The sequence below is a fragment of the Podarcis vaucheri genome, assembly GCF_965113315.1.
Source record: "Podarcis vaucheri genome assembly, chromosome: 3".
Taxonomy (NCBI): domain Eukaryota; kingdom Metazoa; phylum Chordata; class Lepidosauria; order Squamata; family Lacertidae; genus Podarcis; species Podarcis vaucheri.
In genome coordinates, this window is record NC_138761.1 from 120064086 (window position 1) to 120079938 (window position 15853).

Genomic DNA, 15853 nt, shown 5'->3' on the forward strand with positions numbered 1-15853 from the left:
GGAAAGAATTTTTTTATTTTGACTATGGCAGACCAACACGTCTACCTATCTACTACTGGAATGTTTAATAGGTTATTGTATTTTAGTGTTCTGTTGGAAGCCGCCCAGAGTGGCTGGGGAAACCCAGCCAGATGGGTGGGGTATTAATAATAATAATAATAATAATAATAAAAATATCACCTGGCATCTTCTCCTCGTCCTGTTGATCCTCCCTCTTTTCAGCATCACCAGCCAAAATTTCATCCAGTTCATCATCACTAATTGGCTCATATTCTCCGGCACCGGATCCCATTGACTGCATATCATCTATTTTGACTTCATCATCCCCACCTACAGAAGAACAGTGCCAAAACGTATCTGTTTTAACTTTCAAGTTCACGAATACCAACATCAATGAAATGCAGACCTTTCATGGCTTGGATCCTAATGTCAGAGTCCAGTTCAATATATAGAAGAGTGATCCCACTAAAGTTGCCTATCTCTCTCCCCCCCCCCAAATGCTCCAGAGTCTTGGGCCCCTCTTTGAAATGGCATGGGATGTGGGAGGCTGAAGCACAAAGGGCAAAAGCCAGAGTTCACCCCTCGGTGTGAGCAGACAGCCGTTTTTGGATCCAAACCAAATGTGAGCTGCATATTATATTTGGGAAGACTTTTTAAAACCCATTTGGTTAAGAGTTTTAACAAGAAACTTTCCATACTAAATACACACTTTTGTTGTCACTTTAAGCGCCAACTGAACATGCTGCAAGAGATGAGATTAGGATCTCCTACTGTTCTTGTTAGCAGGGAAACAGTGTTTGGGGAGAAATATGTTGCAACCTTTTCCTCCTGTCTCTTTCCCTTGGCATAAACTCTTCAGTGCAATTGGCTCCAAGAGGCAGGGCACAGAGGATGCAGATTATGTCCATGTCCCTCCCCAACCCTATTAGAGCAACTGTGTGTGTGTGTGTGTGTGTGTGAGAGAGAGAGAGAGAGAGAGAGAGAGAGAATGAGAATGAGAATGATTTGCATTGGAGGTCATGGAAGAAGAGTCAAACACATTCTTCTAGAGGCATCTACACTGTTCAGGGCTCTGGCTACACTGCTGAGATGGTGTTGTGAAGTGGACCCAAGATCAGAAACCTCAAACAAGAAGACGATGAAACACTCAATTCTCCAACAAGAAGATTCATTTGGGAATTTGGACAGCAAAAACAGACCGATAATACATCACCTTCTAAATGTTCCACTTTCTCAGCTTCAACCCCATCTTCGAATCCTTGCAAAGGTCCCAAGTCTTTATCTAGCCTTTCCTTCTCGAGGGAGGTAGAGTCCAAATAGATCACCTCAAATTCTGGATGCTCCTTGCCCGGTTTTGTTTCACTGTGCTTGGATAACTCTGCTTGAGAGGAAATATTGGCACCTCGATCTCTCTCAGGATTCTCCAGGAGTAGCCTCTCCTTCTCACGATCTGTATCCCTTCGCTTTTCCCGCTGTCTTTCTCGTTCGCGAATTCTGTCCCGCTCTCTGTTCCTTAGCCAGTCTTTGGCTGTATCTCGGTCCCAGTCTCTCTGCCTCGCCTCTCGTCGGTCCCGTTCACGATCGTGCTCATGCCTGTCTCTCTCCTGCACCCTTTCCCTGCTGTCAAAGGACCCAGATCTGGAATGACCTTGGCGATCCGATTCAGGAGAACTTCGCCTGGAACTGTGGCTCCTTGAATCCTGTCGATCTGGATAAAAGTGTTAAGCAGATGCATGACTATGTTGTACGTGGACTACACACCTAACAGAGCTTGGCTGAGAATGAGCCATGTTCCGCCAGCTCGCTTCTTGCTTTTCCCCTTTGAAGGTGATATTCTGCTTTGTTAGAACATGGCTTCCCTTGATGTCCACACTAGGAAACTGTGGTTTAAGTGCTGCTTTACAAGCTAGAGTATGATCCTATGTGCTCAGACCTCCACCCTTACAATTCTCTAGGTTTCTTTGGCAGACAGGAAAAACTCCCCCAGCAAATGAGTCAATCTGGGAAGGATTCCTGGAAAGCAGGTTTGGATGCTTCTGCTCTGAAGATGCACCTTTACACCTTCCCACATTTTGTCAAAATGAAATGTTTATCCCCAACCAGCAAGGGCAGAATATATTTGTGATAGGACCGCCTTAGAATACAGGCAAAGGTGATGCTACTAAGGATCAAAGCAGTTGCCATTGAACATCTAAAGATGTTCCATGGTTAGAAAAGGCATCATGGTTTGTTTATTGTTTTATGATGCCATTTTAAACTGAAAGCCGCCATGGGGGCTACTTGAGTCCAAAATCACGCTATTAATGAAGACAATAACGAAGTCTACAAATCAATTTCAAAATTTAAAGAGGGCGTAGCATCAGGAAAATCATAAACCAACAACCAACCTTCAATGAAGAAGAAGAAGAAGAAGAGTCTGGATTTGATATCCCGCTTTATCACTACCCAAAGGAGTCTCAAAGCGGCTAACATTCTCCTTTCCCTTCCTCCCCCACAACAAACACTCTGTGAGGTGAGTGGGCCTGAGAGACTTCAGAGAGAAGTGTGACTGGCCCAAGGTCACCCAGCAGCTGCATGTGGAGGAGCGGAGACGTGAACCCGGTTTTCCCAGATTACGAGACTACAGCTCTTAACCACTACACCACACTGGCTCACAAGAGGAATTGTTTTGTACAACACTTGGGTAAGTGGAAGCCAGCAACTTTCCTGATCCTCTCCCCATTGCAGCCTCTCCCTGGTGTTGGCTGATGCTTAGCAAAGGTCTGAGGTATTATGAGAATCTGAGGAAAAAGCGAGAAGAGGCAGCTTGCGCAAGCAGAGAAACGCAAGCGGAACTACCTGAAGAGGTGCTGCGGCTGGGAACCCCTCGTTTCAGTTGATCAATTCTCGACTTCCGCTCTCCGGCAATTTCTAGACACCTCCTTTCTCTCTCTCTGTCGCTGGCGCCGCTATGCAGGATCTTCTTAATGCCGGCCTGGTCATCTCCGCTACGATGTGCAGAATCATTGGAGGGCGAGCGAAGTCGACTGGAGGTACGGCTCCGGTTGCTACAAAGACTGCTGCTTCTCTTCTCTTCCGTGGGTTTATGGTGAGGGGCCTCCACGGCTTCAGTCCTTGCGCGATGGCTAGTTCTGTGGGGCTCCTCCGAACTCCTCTCCAGAATACTTTCCCCATGCTCTGGAACGTCCTCATCCGACCAGTCGCTAAACGTTGTGTCCTCTCTCTTGGGCGCGGCTTCTACGACCACAGGTTTCTCAGGCACTGCTTCCACCAGCTCCTCTCTGGTGGTTACCGGTGGGGTCCTTGGGCCTTTTTTCTTTTTCTGGTGTGGGCCGCTGTCCTCATCAGAAGCCTCCGAATCTCCTTTAGATCTTTTGCGCTTCTTTTCAGTGCTCTTCTTTTTCTGCGCTTTCTTGGGAGAAAAGACCTGGGCTTTCTCTGGAGCCGGCTCGCTAACAAAGCGCTCCAGCGCAACGTCATCTTCTTTCTTCTTCTTCGTGGCCTTCTTCTGTATTTTAACTTTTTTCTTATCTTCGTGCGCATGGTCAGCAGCCTCTCGCTCTTCAGAAGCCCGGTTGCTTATGTTTTCTTGCACCCGGCTCCTTGAACTTTCGTTGGTCTCCCGCTGCTCTCGCTGTTTGTCCCCAGAAGAAGAACTCCGCTCCTTGAAATCACTTTCCTCATAGTGTCTGGAGCTGTCCTTTCTCTCTGGCTTTCGGTCGCTGTCTTTCCACCGGCTCTGCTTGTCTTCTGAAAGGTGCGTAGGGCTAAGTGAGCGCGATTCCTGGGGTCGTACAACCTGACTCAGTAATCTGCGTTTTTCGTCTGTGAAAGATGAAAAATATGTCATGACACTTCTTTTCTGAGCACGCCCTTAACATCTGATTGTCTCGCTTAGGTCACAACTAAGTGGCCTGCACATATCCAACATTAAGCAACAGGCTGCCTTGTACGTCCGTTGCCGGTTACATTTTTAAATGTCCATTTTTTAAAAAAACAACAACCCCACAAACACATTTGACATGAAAGATGCTCATAAGAAAACTGCCATCAATACATATAAACTGTTTCCTTATCCTATAAATACCACCTGAAAGTAAAGAAGGATACTCTAGAATATCTTTGGCCAGACTGCACATTTAACATCAGTGATGTACTTTTGGTAAAAATGTTTCTAACATTTTAAACTATAACATTTTCTTTTTCAGAATCTAATTCGCAATGAATGGATAAGAATTGCAATTACAGCATGAGGAAAGTTGGCAGTTTCAAAATTATTAGCTCTGTTTACTAAATACAAGTAAAATAAACATGGTAAATTAGATTAAATTCTAATTTTTGGAGTTTTGTACTCGCACAGCCAACAGTCAAGGAGAAGTTGCAGACTGACATGTTAGTCACCACTGTTAATTAACTCAGCCTTCATTGTTTTTTTCAAGTTCCACTCATGTTTTTAGCTAATCTGCAAATGCTCTGGCATTTTCACATCTTTATGATCATGGTAAAGTGCCTCTAAAATGGGCAGGGGAAGGTAAGTATCAGAAATAGGACGGACTTTGAAATGCAAAATGCAAGATAAATGCTTCACTTAAGAAAGCAAATCTCTGCAAGAATGATAGCCTTGCACATACTACTCAGAAATAAAATACATACAGACATACAAAGGCATATACTTTTAAGTCATCCTTTGCTATCTGAGCTTGCGAAATGAAAGCAGTTACTTCTAATCTGCATCTAGCATGGGGACTGCATGCTTTTACTTACTCTGATCTTCTCCACTGTTATAGGCATCGCTATCAGGTGAGTGCTCACGTCGGCGCTTAGGTGATTTACGAGGGCTGGGGCTACTTTCATTTCTGTGACGTTTTCTATATCAGGCAAAAAAAAAACCACACTTATGCACTTCTAAGAAATCTCTCATCTTTCACCATAAAAACAAACAGAACTGTAACAAATAGCAGCGAATTGCACTACATGACCTATGGGGGTCCCTTCCAACTATACCATTCTATGAGATCAAAATTTTACAAGGGATCAGTAAAGTGTCCACTAGTCTTCTCTTAAAAAATTTTTTTTGACCATATGGCATATGAACCTTCAATGTATCCCCAATCAATTATCCTTTTGCAGGCCTAACCATAGAGGCATTTAGTCCTTTTGCCGTCGGATGCTGCCAAACTGGCCATTCTAAATATCAGTTCATTTTCTTTTAAAAACCAAACTTACTTTGACTTCCTCTCTTCGCGACTATCTCGTGTGGCCCTTTCTTCCCGGATGTCTTCTCGCTTGTCTCTGCGTTCTTCTCTTCCCCTCTCCTTGTCCTCCCACTCTCTCTGGCGCTCCCTTTCCTTCTCTCTTTCACGCCCTCTCTCTCGTTCACGCTCTCGTTCCCTTTCCCTTTCTCGCTCCCGTTCTCGCTCCCTCTCTCTTTCCCTCTCCCTTTCCCTTTCTCTGTCGTGATCCCTGTCCCGTTCCCTGTCTTTATTCTCCCTTTCTCTCTCGCGTTCTCGCTCACGGGCACGTTCACGTTCAGCTTCTCTCTCGCGCTCCCTTTCTCGCTCGCGTTCGCGCTCTCTCTCCCTCTCCCTCTGTCTTTCATCTCTTCGGTCTTCACCCCTATCTCCCCTTCGCTCTTCTAATCTTTCATCACGTTCAACGTCATCATTCCTTCCCTGGTGTCGTACTGGCGAGCTTGGTCTCGGATCTGAAATGATAAAACAGGTTTCGTTTCCCTGCATAAACAGACAGACTTCAACATCCAGCTAATTATTTGTGTATTCCTGCAGCAGGGAACCTCCAGCCCATGAGTCTGGCAGGCTTCCCCACTGGTCACATAAGGGCACTTTGGCCAAGCCAAAAGCGCCCTACATCTGACATGGGATTTGCAGGCACCACTGATCAGCCAAATGGTGGTGCTTCTAATACTTTGGGCTTCTAATATTGGCCCAAGTTACCAAACTAGTTAACAACTAACATGTCTGCTGAAGTAGCAGGACCACAGTCAGTCCATTTCCTTCCTCCCCCCCAAAAAAAATGTTTTATTAACAATTTTCAAGATAAAATACAATAAAAATCAAACTATAGAATAAAAATATTTTAAAAGCCAAAAGATAAAAAAGCAAGAGAAAAGAGAAAAAAAATACTTGTAAGGCCTTTCCGTATATTTCTATCATGTACAGTGGTACCTCAGGTTAAGTACTTAATTCGTTCCGGAGGTTCGAAACTATTCTTAACCTGAAGCACCACTTTAGCTAATGGGGCCTCCTGCTGCTGCCGCGCCACCGGAGCCCAATTTCTGTTCTCATCCTGAACAAAGTTCTTAACCTGAAGCGCTATTTCTGGGTTAGTGGAGTCTGTAACCTGAAGCGTATGTAACCTGAAGTGTATGTAATCTGAGGTATCACTGTATACCCTGTCATTTATCCACATACAGAGGTGATAGATTCTTCCACCTGGGAGCCTACTTCTTCTCCCAGTCTCTCACCCTGGGGAGACGCTTTCTACCTGCCTTTCTTTAATACAGGGAGCCCATTTCCCTCGTTATTCAATTGTTAACAATCACTCTCCCCCCTGCATAACTGTCCTTAGGAAACTGTTCTGCTTCAGCTACTTGCTGATAAAAGTACAAACAGCGCCTACCTCTCTCTCTGTTGTCACGCTTGTCCCTTTCCCCATGCCTTCTTTCAAAGGAAGAATCCCTCGTGTGCTCGCGGTTTTCGTAGCGATCCCTGTCGGGATAACTGCTCCGAGATTCCCAGCTGTCGTGGTAGCTGCTGCTGGTGTTGTGGCTGTCGACCTGAGATCCCCTTGCTCCTCGACTACCTAATGAAAACAGACATGTAGAAAAGCACAGGGAGATGGCCTGCTGCCGTGCTGAAAGGTTACAGAATCATGAAAACCTTTTTTCATAATCTAAAAATGATTATAATTAGTTTTAACTTAAAAATACATGTACGGTGAGAGCCAGTGTTGTGCCGGCGGACTCAGCAGTTACTTCCCCTTCCTCTCCTTGCACTGTAGCCTCCTGTCACTCTCTAAATATGCTGAAGTGTCTTGTAACTCTCTGAAATGGATCTGGAGTCCGGGACAGGAGAGGAGGGAGGAGATGGCAGGACAATCCTATTTACATGAGCGGAAGTCTGCTGCACAAGTGGGACAACCCTGTTGAATTTCACTATCAGACTGTTATTTTCTCAGTAGGTTCACTGGCGAATTAAAATTGTATCCCCTAAACTTGATAGTTTACCTGCTGGGTAAGAAATTTGGGGCAATCTCATGAAGCAGAGGTGGAACGGATCAGAGTGGCGATGTAGAAAAATACAGTCTAATATTAGATCTCTTAACACATAAAAGCAAATGCTTATTAAAAAGGCAACAATCAAGTGGATTTCTACCTTCCCATTACCCATCTGCTCCTTAGTATTTCATAACTCTTTGGAATACCCACAAGGTTGCAGATAAATTAAACAGGATGGTGTCTGTAGTTCGTAAGTGGGGCAGAAGGCCGACAGGATTTTAATGGTGAAAGGAGATTTAGTGAAGGAAAACAGTTCAACTTTAATGAAATTTGCCTCTGAATCATGCAACAAAAAACCAGCATTTCATTTATTATACCTTTGTCCGATAATTCAGGTCCTCTTCCTCTACTTCTTCCAGAAGTTCTAGATTCATTTCTACTCTCGCTTCTCGAGTCTGTCCTCGTTTCAGAACGAGAGCTCTCTTCTCTGCCATGGGTTCTTCCATAGCTACGTGATTCCTCCAAATACTGCTCTTCCTTTTTGTGGGAGTCTCGGCACTCGCGGTCTCTGTAGTCATGGGTGTCCCGTGCAGAACGCAGGTCTCTCTGATCGCGACCTTCTTTATTGTCTCTGCTACAGCCCCTTGTGTCCCGTGAGTCCCGAGTGTCTCGAGATTCTCTAAAATCCCTACGGTCTCTGTTATCCCTGGTTTCTCTTCGGTCCCGCCCGTCCCGCCCATCCCTCGATTCTCGATCGTCTCTGTGATCCCTGGAAGCGCTCTGTTCTTGGTCATAGTCACGTTCCTCTCGAGTGTCTCTCTCTCTTCCCCTTTTTCCTCTCGACTCTGAAAGTGAATTTAGCACACCTGCAGTTGAACAGTCAATTACACAAACAGTCCTAATATTAAACTGCAATCTATTAAAACTACAAGAAACGCTGTGAGCAGAGTAGTAACATTTTTAAAGGGTCATGGTGGTATCCATCCAATCCCTTAAGACACCTATGTTTCTTAAACGAAAAGTCACACAAACTCTCTCCCTCTCTTTTGGAGGGGGCTAATGTGTATTTTGTTCAATACTCCAGGCAAAGCTTGATATAAATCTAATGCAATCAATCAGGCTGTTGTGGCAAAACACATTTTAAACATACTTAAAAACAAAGAATATTGCATTCCATCTCCCTAATCCTGCAACATACTGAGCTCTGTTCACAGCAATTTTACATTATGGTTTCCAAAGATTGCTGATTTGTACAAAGTTTTGTTTTTGTTTTATCATTTTGCACTCATCCTGCTTCTCTTCTGCCATTCTACTCTTGTGCCACTTCAGAAAAGTCATTCTGAATCTGCTCAGGCTTTCACCAATGTGACTAATTTAGACCCATCAGCCTCCTATCTTTAACCAGTTATCAATAATAAAAAAGTGCTTTCCATTTATGGCATTCCTACTGAATTTCCACAGGAGTTTTTGCACAGAGACAAGAGTTGCCAAGGGCTTTTGAAAAATCAGGGTATACAATGTTCACTGATCACACAGTTGTTAACACCCTCAAATAATTCTAGAAAGGTGATGAACAGTAACTTCCCTTTGCAGCAGCATATTTGTTTTCTTCCTCAGAAAGCTCTTTTATTCTAAAAGATTTACTAATGGTTTATTATTAACTCCCAGGACATGAGTTAGATCAACAACCCCATTAACTTTTCTCAATAAGCTTGATGATGCTAGTAATGATGTCTTTTGTAGTTAAGACAGCAGCCAGCAATTTGATATTTGAGTTTAACAACTCTTGGGAGAAATAATGCATGGCCTCTTGAGTTTAACAACTCTTGGGAGAAATAATGCCTGGCCTCTTGTAACTTTAAAAAACTGTTCTTACAGATTACAAATAAAAAGTTTGCTTTTATTCTTATCCCTATTCATACCATCCCTCCTTTCGTGGCGTCGATCATGTGACTGTGAAATCCGTTCACGGTCATGCGACTGTGAAATCCGTTCACGATCATGCCGGCTTCTCTCCCGCACTGGTGAACGATGCCTTGAAGGGGTCTGCTTTTGCTGAGAAGGTTCGGTTCGGTGAGGATAAGGAGATGAGGAACGGCCTACAGGTGGGGAAGCGGTCCTTTTGTAAGAGGGAGAAGGAGTTCTTTTGTGACGTGGCGAAGGAGAACGTCTCTGAATGGAAGAACCTGACTGAGATGAGGAAGAGTGATGTCTTGAGGACACAGGAGAATGGTGCTGAGTTGGTGGTGAGGCAGACCTGCAGACATAGAAATCGGGGGGAAATCTGTGGAATGAACATCCTGAGCCTTATACAGTGGTACCTCGGGTTACATACGCTTCAGGTTACAGACTCCGCTAACCCAGAAATAGTACCTTGGGTTAAGAACTTTGCTTCAGGATGAGAACAGAAATCGTGCTCCGGGGGTGTGGCGGCAGCAGGAGGCCCCATTAGCTAAAGTGGTGCTTCAGGTTAAGAACAGTTTCAGGTTAAGAACGGACCTCCGGAACGAATTAAGTACTTAACCCGAGGTACCACTGTACAACACTTTTTCAAGTGATGAAAATGAATCCAATACAACTAGCCTAAATTTACAAAATATTTTTCTCTGATCACGAAAGAATATTTACAGATAATTTCATAACAATGCTGCCCATCAATTTGCAATTAGCTTACACTGTGACCAAAATGATAATGTTGTGGACTCAGAAAGGCAAGTAATTTTCTGACAATCGTTTTATGCAATATATAATAACATCAATGTGAGATCCAAAGACAACCATAGTATGTAACCATATGATTTCAGATGTGATGTTCTACTTTGATCCTGAGTAACATGACCAATAATGCAGAGACCTAGGGTATATTTAAGCTGCTAGCTTCTTGCTAAAATCGTAGCTGATGCATTCAGACAGCTTGCATTCTCTAAGTATAGATATATGTTCCAGATAGGGACTGCAGTGGAACCTCGGTTTTCGAGCGTCTCAGAAGCTGAATGTTTCAGCTTTCGAACACCGCCAACCCGGAAGTAATTGCTTCCGTTTTTGAACGCGCCTCGGAAGTCAAACAGCTTCCGAGGCGTGTTTCTCCATTTTCTCAATGGATTCTGAGGACTGTCCATTGAGCCTCCATTGTCGAACATTTCGGAAGTCGAACGGTCTTCCAGAACGGATTACATTCGACAACCGAGGTACCACTGTATTTTTTATTCTGTCTAGCAATGAGTCTACATGAGAAACAAATTGCAGACTTCTATCTGGAATGGAATTAATATAACACTTATGGAGTACAGTTAATGTCTAAGCGGGAGAGATGACACTCCATTTTCTGACCTTTTTAGAAGCGTTTGACTAGTATTATTGTTGTACTAATCCCATGGCTCTTTCTCACAAGAGCTCTAAACAACTGATGTATAGATCCTAAATGGTTTTACCACCTGGGGAGTTCACAGAGCCAGAACTTGCATACCTTTGGCAACAAAACTGAGCATGTGTGTATCAAATCACACCAACCAATACTGTAGCTAACAATGGAAAGCAGCCTAACTAGCTATTGGGGGAAGCGGGACAGAGGACATTCCACACCCCATGTTGTAGCATAAACTTTTTAGATATCATTTTTTCAGGCTTTTCTGCAATTTGGGGTGTCTTGGGCCAATTGAGTATCAAATGTACCACACACTGTGTGTAACCACCAATTTGTTGTACATTTAACATCCCACATATGAAGATACATATATATGTTATTTCTAGACTTGCTTGCAGGGTTGAATTTTTTCTAGATTTCAGGTTTCTAGACAGTGTATAAGTATCAATTTTAATATCAATCATCAAGAGTGAGTCAATCCTAAGCACCTTCACACATTATTATACAAAGCTACCACTCTGCAAGCAGAGATGTATCTCCCTAGTTGCCACAGGATTTCCCCACAATCCCCCGGTTGAAACTTAAATCAAATATGTGAAAAAGTGGTGAAACGCCTGAGCCCCAGGATTCCAATCTGTTTGGTGGCTTGGTCAGTAAAAGGTAAACATGTCCCAGGTTTAGTAGATGTAAAAGTGTCCCATTTTCAGTAATTATCTTGGGCTACACAAGTTCGGTATTTCAATATAAGATATAAGTAATTATTCTACCTGCAAGATGGCGAAATGGAATGTTTATGGCTGCTGGATTTAGCTGGAGCCCAAGATGTTTGCCTTCTCCTTGTGGTAGGAGAATATTCTCTTGAAGGAGAAGAATTACTACCAGACTGTTCTTCTGGACTAGGCGAACGTCTCTGTCTATGAGAACTTTCTGAGGGATCTCTGAGGAATATACAAACAGCAATAGGTACATGGTATCAACAACATCACCTTGACATCACCTTGCCAACAAAGGTCTGTATAGTTAAAGCTATGGTTTTCCCAGTAGTGATGTATGGAAGTGAAAGCTGGACCATAAAGAAGGCTGATTGCCGAAGAATCGATGCTTTTGAATTATGGTGCTGGAGGAGACTCTTGAGAGTCCCATGGACTGCAAGAAGATCAAACCGATCCATTCTGAAGGAAATCAGCCCTGAGTGCTCACTGGAAGGACAGATCCTGAAGCTGAGGCTCCAATACTTTGGCCACCTCATGAGAAGAGAAGACTCCCTGGAAAAGACCCTGATGTTGGGAAAGATGGAGGGCACAAGGAGAAGGGGATGGCAGAAGACAAGATGGCTGGACAGTGTTCTCGAAGCTACTAAAATGAGTTTGACCAAACTGCGGGAGGCAGTGGAAGACAGGAGTGCCTGGCGTGCTCTGGTCCATGGCGTCACAAGGAGTCGGACACGACTAAATGACTAAACAACATCATCATCATCAACAACAACAACAACGACATGGAGACTCCTTGCAGCTTTGGTCAGCATGTCTTTGGCTAGAGATGAACTTGCACCCTTCTCAGAGCTTTCTGCAGTCCTTCGATAATGCACTGGTGAGAACTGTTAGTCGTGGCAGGTATCTATGGAGCTGCTATCCAGTTTGGGGGATGGCAGCACTAAGTAGCTGCTGGCAACCTCCTGAAAATGTTCTCCCTCTGAGGTCCTCCAAGTTCCACTATGTCAACTACCTGTGGACCACCCAAGGTTTAGTGTCATCAGTACAGTGGTATCCTAGCTTTTGAGACCGAGGTCTGGTATTTTTGCTGCTCTCTTGAAGCTTGGCAGCCATGGGAGACTATGAACAAGCCAAGTGCAGCTCAATTCCCATCCAACTGTAAATAAAGAAGGGAACCAGGAAGAGATGCCATATGTGCTGCAAATGGTCATCACTTGGCTAAGGTGGGCCTTGCTGAAGACTGCCTTCCATTTCTGGATTTCAGGTGTTGTTTGCTCACTTTCAGATCGCAACAAGTAAGTTCCAAAACTTGTAGTGTATCCTGTGATCAGGGAAAGGTAAACAGACGACAAATCAAAAGCCTTAAGTGGTGGCAAGCTGGACATAAGCCCTTGAGTGTTTAGTAGTCTACTAATTACAGATGTAGCAAAATTAGACAAACAACTATACACAAACATTAAAAATACCTTTGTTTCTCTTTTTTCTCTTTATTGTGTCTTTCAAAGTCACGGCCTCTCTCTTTCACCTCCCTTGGGTTCTCTTCTAACCGCTCTTTCGCTTTGTGTTTCTCCTTATGTTTCTTTCCTTGTGCCGTGTCATCTTGTATTGGCGGTGGAGGACTAGGCGTACGAGGACCTTTCTTTTTACTGTGGTTAGTTTTCGAACTCCTAAAACAGGTTGAGAAAACAAGTGTTGGAAGGGTTAATCAGTGTGCCTTGAATCACAAAATGTTACCTGAACTAGAGCTGCGCTCCAAAAGGCTGGGGGAAAGTTACCTAAAGTTTCAAAGCAATTACCACCACCATAATATATTCTCACTCCAAATCTGCCGTAGCCATTGAAAGGGAGGACTGCTGCTCACAATGTGGTTGCCATGCAGAAGCCTCATGCAACCAGCTCTGCATGATGGTTGCTCTACAGCAAGAGCTGTTTCTCAGCATCAACTTGCTGCACGTGATTGAGGCTAATCCATCTGGTGAATCTGAGCACACAAAAGCTTGTCCAGGGCCCCCAAGAGGCTGCTACAATTGCACAGAGCTGCACTGGTATTGCAGCTAAAAATTGAGCAAAAATGTCATTGGGTCCCCTAATAATGTAAACTGATATTGAATTATTGTTCCTTTACTGAAGGTACATATTCAAACTGGAACAGAATCAAGTACAGTGGGACCTCCGGTTGCGAATGGGATCCGTTCCGGAGATCCTGCTGCATCCCAAGGAATCTGCAACCGGAGGACCGTTTCTGGGCATGCGCGCGGCACGTAAAACGCTTTTGCGCATGCGCACATGGCGAAACCTGGAAAAATACCTCTGGGTTTGCTGCCAACGCATCCTGAAGTTTACATATCCAGAGGGATACGTAAGCAGAGGTACGACTGTACAGAGCAACAAAGTATTATTCTAAAGAAAAAACCCAGAAAGCATACCAGATTTGAGTTAATAATAATAATAATAAATTTTATATCCCGTCCGTCTGGCTGGGTTTCCTCAGCCACTCTGGGCAGCTTTCAAAATATATAAAAACACAAGAAAACATCAAACTTTAAAAAAAAACAAAATATCCTAAAGAAGCATCAAACAAACCAACAGAAACCAATAATAACAGAAACCAGTAAATCAACAGAATCCAATAATGGTAACAAAAAATAATAAAGTTTACGGTTATACTCAATTAAAATAACCGCCTAGCCCAACTAAACATTTAACCAATACCAACCCAACAAAAACAAAACAGGAACCAAAATTAGAACCATTGAAAACATTTGAAAACATTTTAGATAGTTGCCCCAACCCAAGAGTTGATTATTTACATTTCATCATTGTTCAAAAAGATCATAAAGCAGATTAAAATACACAAACATCAATCCATTAGATCTGACATGAAACTTGGTTTTGTTACTTGATCCTTGGTTAAGAACAGTGAAACGACCATTTAAACTGCTGAGAGAAATCTCAACCCACTGAGAATCTGCAGGGAGACCTGTTTGCCACCTTGCAAGCAGAAAGGTTAGAGGTGGCAAAGTTGCTTTAGGCATGCTTTGGTTGGTGCAGACTATGAAAATCACACTTTGCGAACACACTGCAAAGCAGGGTTCTGTAGCTTGGTTCGCAGTCAATCTGAATTATGGCTGAGATACCTAGGAATAATTCTTAACTTTGGATAAAGAAAATGAACTATGCTTGCATGTTATGTCAGCAAAAGGTCATCCCATTCTATCCACAACATTTACAACAATTCAAGGTATTTATTACTGCCGATGTTATTTGAAGCTTCACAAATTTCAAATAACATGTTATTTATTCATTTCATAAAAATTATCTACCACTTGACTGTAGAAAAAAACGCAAAGCATTTCCCCCCCTCTAATACTCAGGGAGCTCTGGCTAAGATAAACAACCAGCACCATCCGTCCCATTCAACAAATTTTAGGCCACATCACCACTCAAGGAATAACATGCATTTTACCAAACATGCATATATACTAACCTCTGTTGGTCCAAGAGGGGTGAAGAAACTGCAGAAGTCTTTTTCTCCCTCTTAGCGGTTGAGGAGGAAGATTTGGGGCTTGATCGCCGTTTTGGAGATTTGCTAGATTTTCTGGGTGAAGGTGAAGATAATTTTGACCCAATAGCATCTGGAGAAATCTTAACAAAGGGAAACAAAAAATTTGTTAATGCCCCAATTTGCTTTACATTGCTACGAGTCCAGCAACAAAAAGTCGCAATGTGGAATGCTTCTGTTCAGATTTTCTGCTCCATTTCTTTCTTTCCTCTTCCAGTCAGGCTGTGTTCAGCAAACATTGGGGTTTAATCTGCAAATACCTTCCTCTTGGGTGGGACGCAGGTGGCGCTGTGGGTTAAACCACAGAGCCTAGGGCTTGCCAATCAGAAGGTCAGCGGTTTGAATCCCCGTGACGGGATGAGCTCCCGTTGCTCGGTCCCTTCTCCTGCCCACCTAGCAGTTCAAAAGCACGTCAAAGTGCAAGTAGATAAATAGGTACCGCTCCGGTGGAAAGGTAAACGGCGTTTCCATGCACTGCTCTGGTTTGCCAGAAGTGGCTTAGTCATGCTGGCCACATGACCCAGAAGCTGTATGCCGGCTCCCTCGGCCAATAAAGCAAGATGAGCGCTGCAACGCCAGAGTCGGTCACGACTGGACCTAATGGTCAGGGGTCCCTTTACCCTTTACCTTCCTCTTGTTTACGGGTGGGTGTTAGTTTGGGCTACAGGCACTTCATAAACTTATTTGGTATTGGGTCCAAAAAGCAGGGCTGGGCAACTTGTGGTATTCTAGATATTGCTGAACTATATCCCCCATCATCCCTGGCCACCAACCAAGCTGGCTAGCGCTGATGTTTCTTGAAATCCAACATCAAGGGGCACAGGTTCCCCGCTGCTAATCTAGATCACCCCCAACTGCTGGTTTAACAAAGAGAGCTCTGTGTGGTCTGACTGCACCTCATTTCACTCATGTTCCAGTGCGGAGTGCCTGCGGCTCCAGCCACTCAATTTCATTCATTCCCCACTGCCCCATCAAAG

The 15853-nt window shown here is 43.8% G+C and overlaps 1 protein-coding gene across 4 annotated transcripts in view; it reads right to left on the reverse strand.

The window, feature by feature from the left end:
- The window catches only part of ZC3H13 (zinc finger CCCH-type containing 13), a 50560-nt gene that overhangs the window by 5048 nt on the left and 29659 nt on the right, over positions 1 to 15853 (reverse strand). For all 4 annotated transcript variants that reach the window (XM_082216315.1, XM_082216314.1, XM_082216313.1 and 1 more), the window contains 11 exons: positions 14802 to 14959; positions 12781 to 12981; positions 11369 to 11539; positions 9160 to 9494; positions 7615 to 8082; positions 6640 to 6822; positions 5227 to 5704; positions 4765 to 4868; positions 2839 to 3825; positions 1214 to 1708; positions 181 to 330 (listed from right to left, as the gene is read on the reverse strand). In XM_082216315.1, coding sequence (XP_082072441.1) covers positions 181 to 330; positions 1214 to 1708; positions 2839 to 3825; positions 4765 to 4868; positions 5227 to 5704; positions 6640 to 6822; positions 7615 to 8082; positions 9160 to 9494; positions 11369 to 11539; positions 12781 to 12981; positions 14802 to 14959 — 3730 coding nt within the window. The remainder of the gene's footprint in view (positions 1 to 180; positions 331 to 1213; positions 1709 to 2838; positions 3826 to 4764; positions 4869 to 5226; positions 5705 to 6639; positions 6823 to 7614; positions 8083 to 9159; positions 9495 to 11368; positions 11540 to 12780; positions 12982 to 14801; positions 14960 to 15853) is intronic.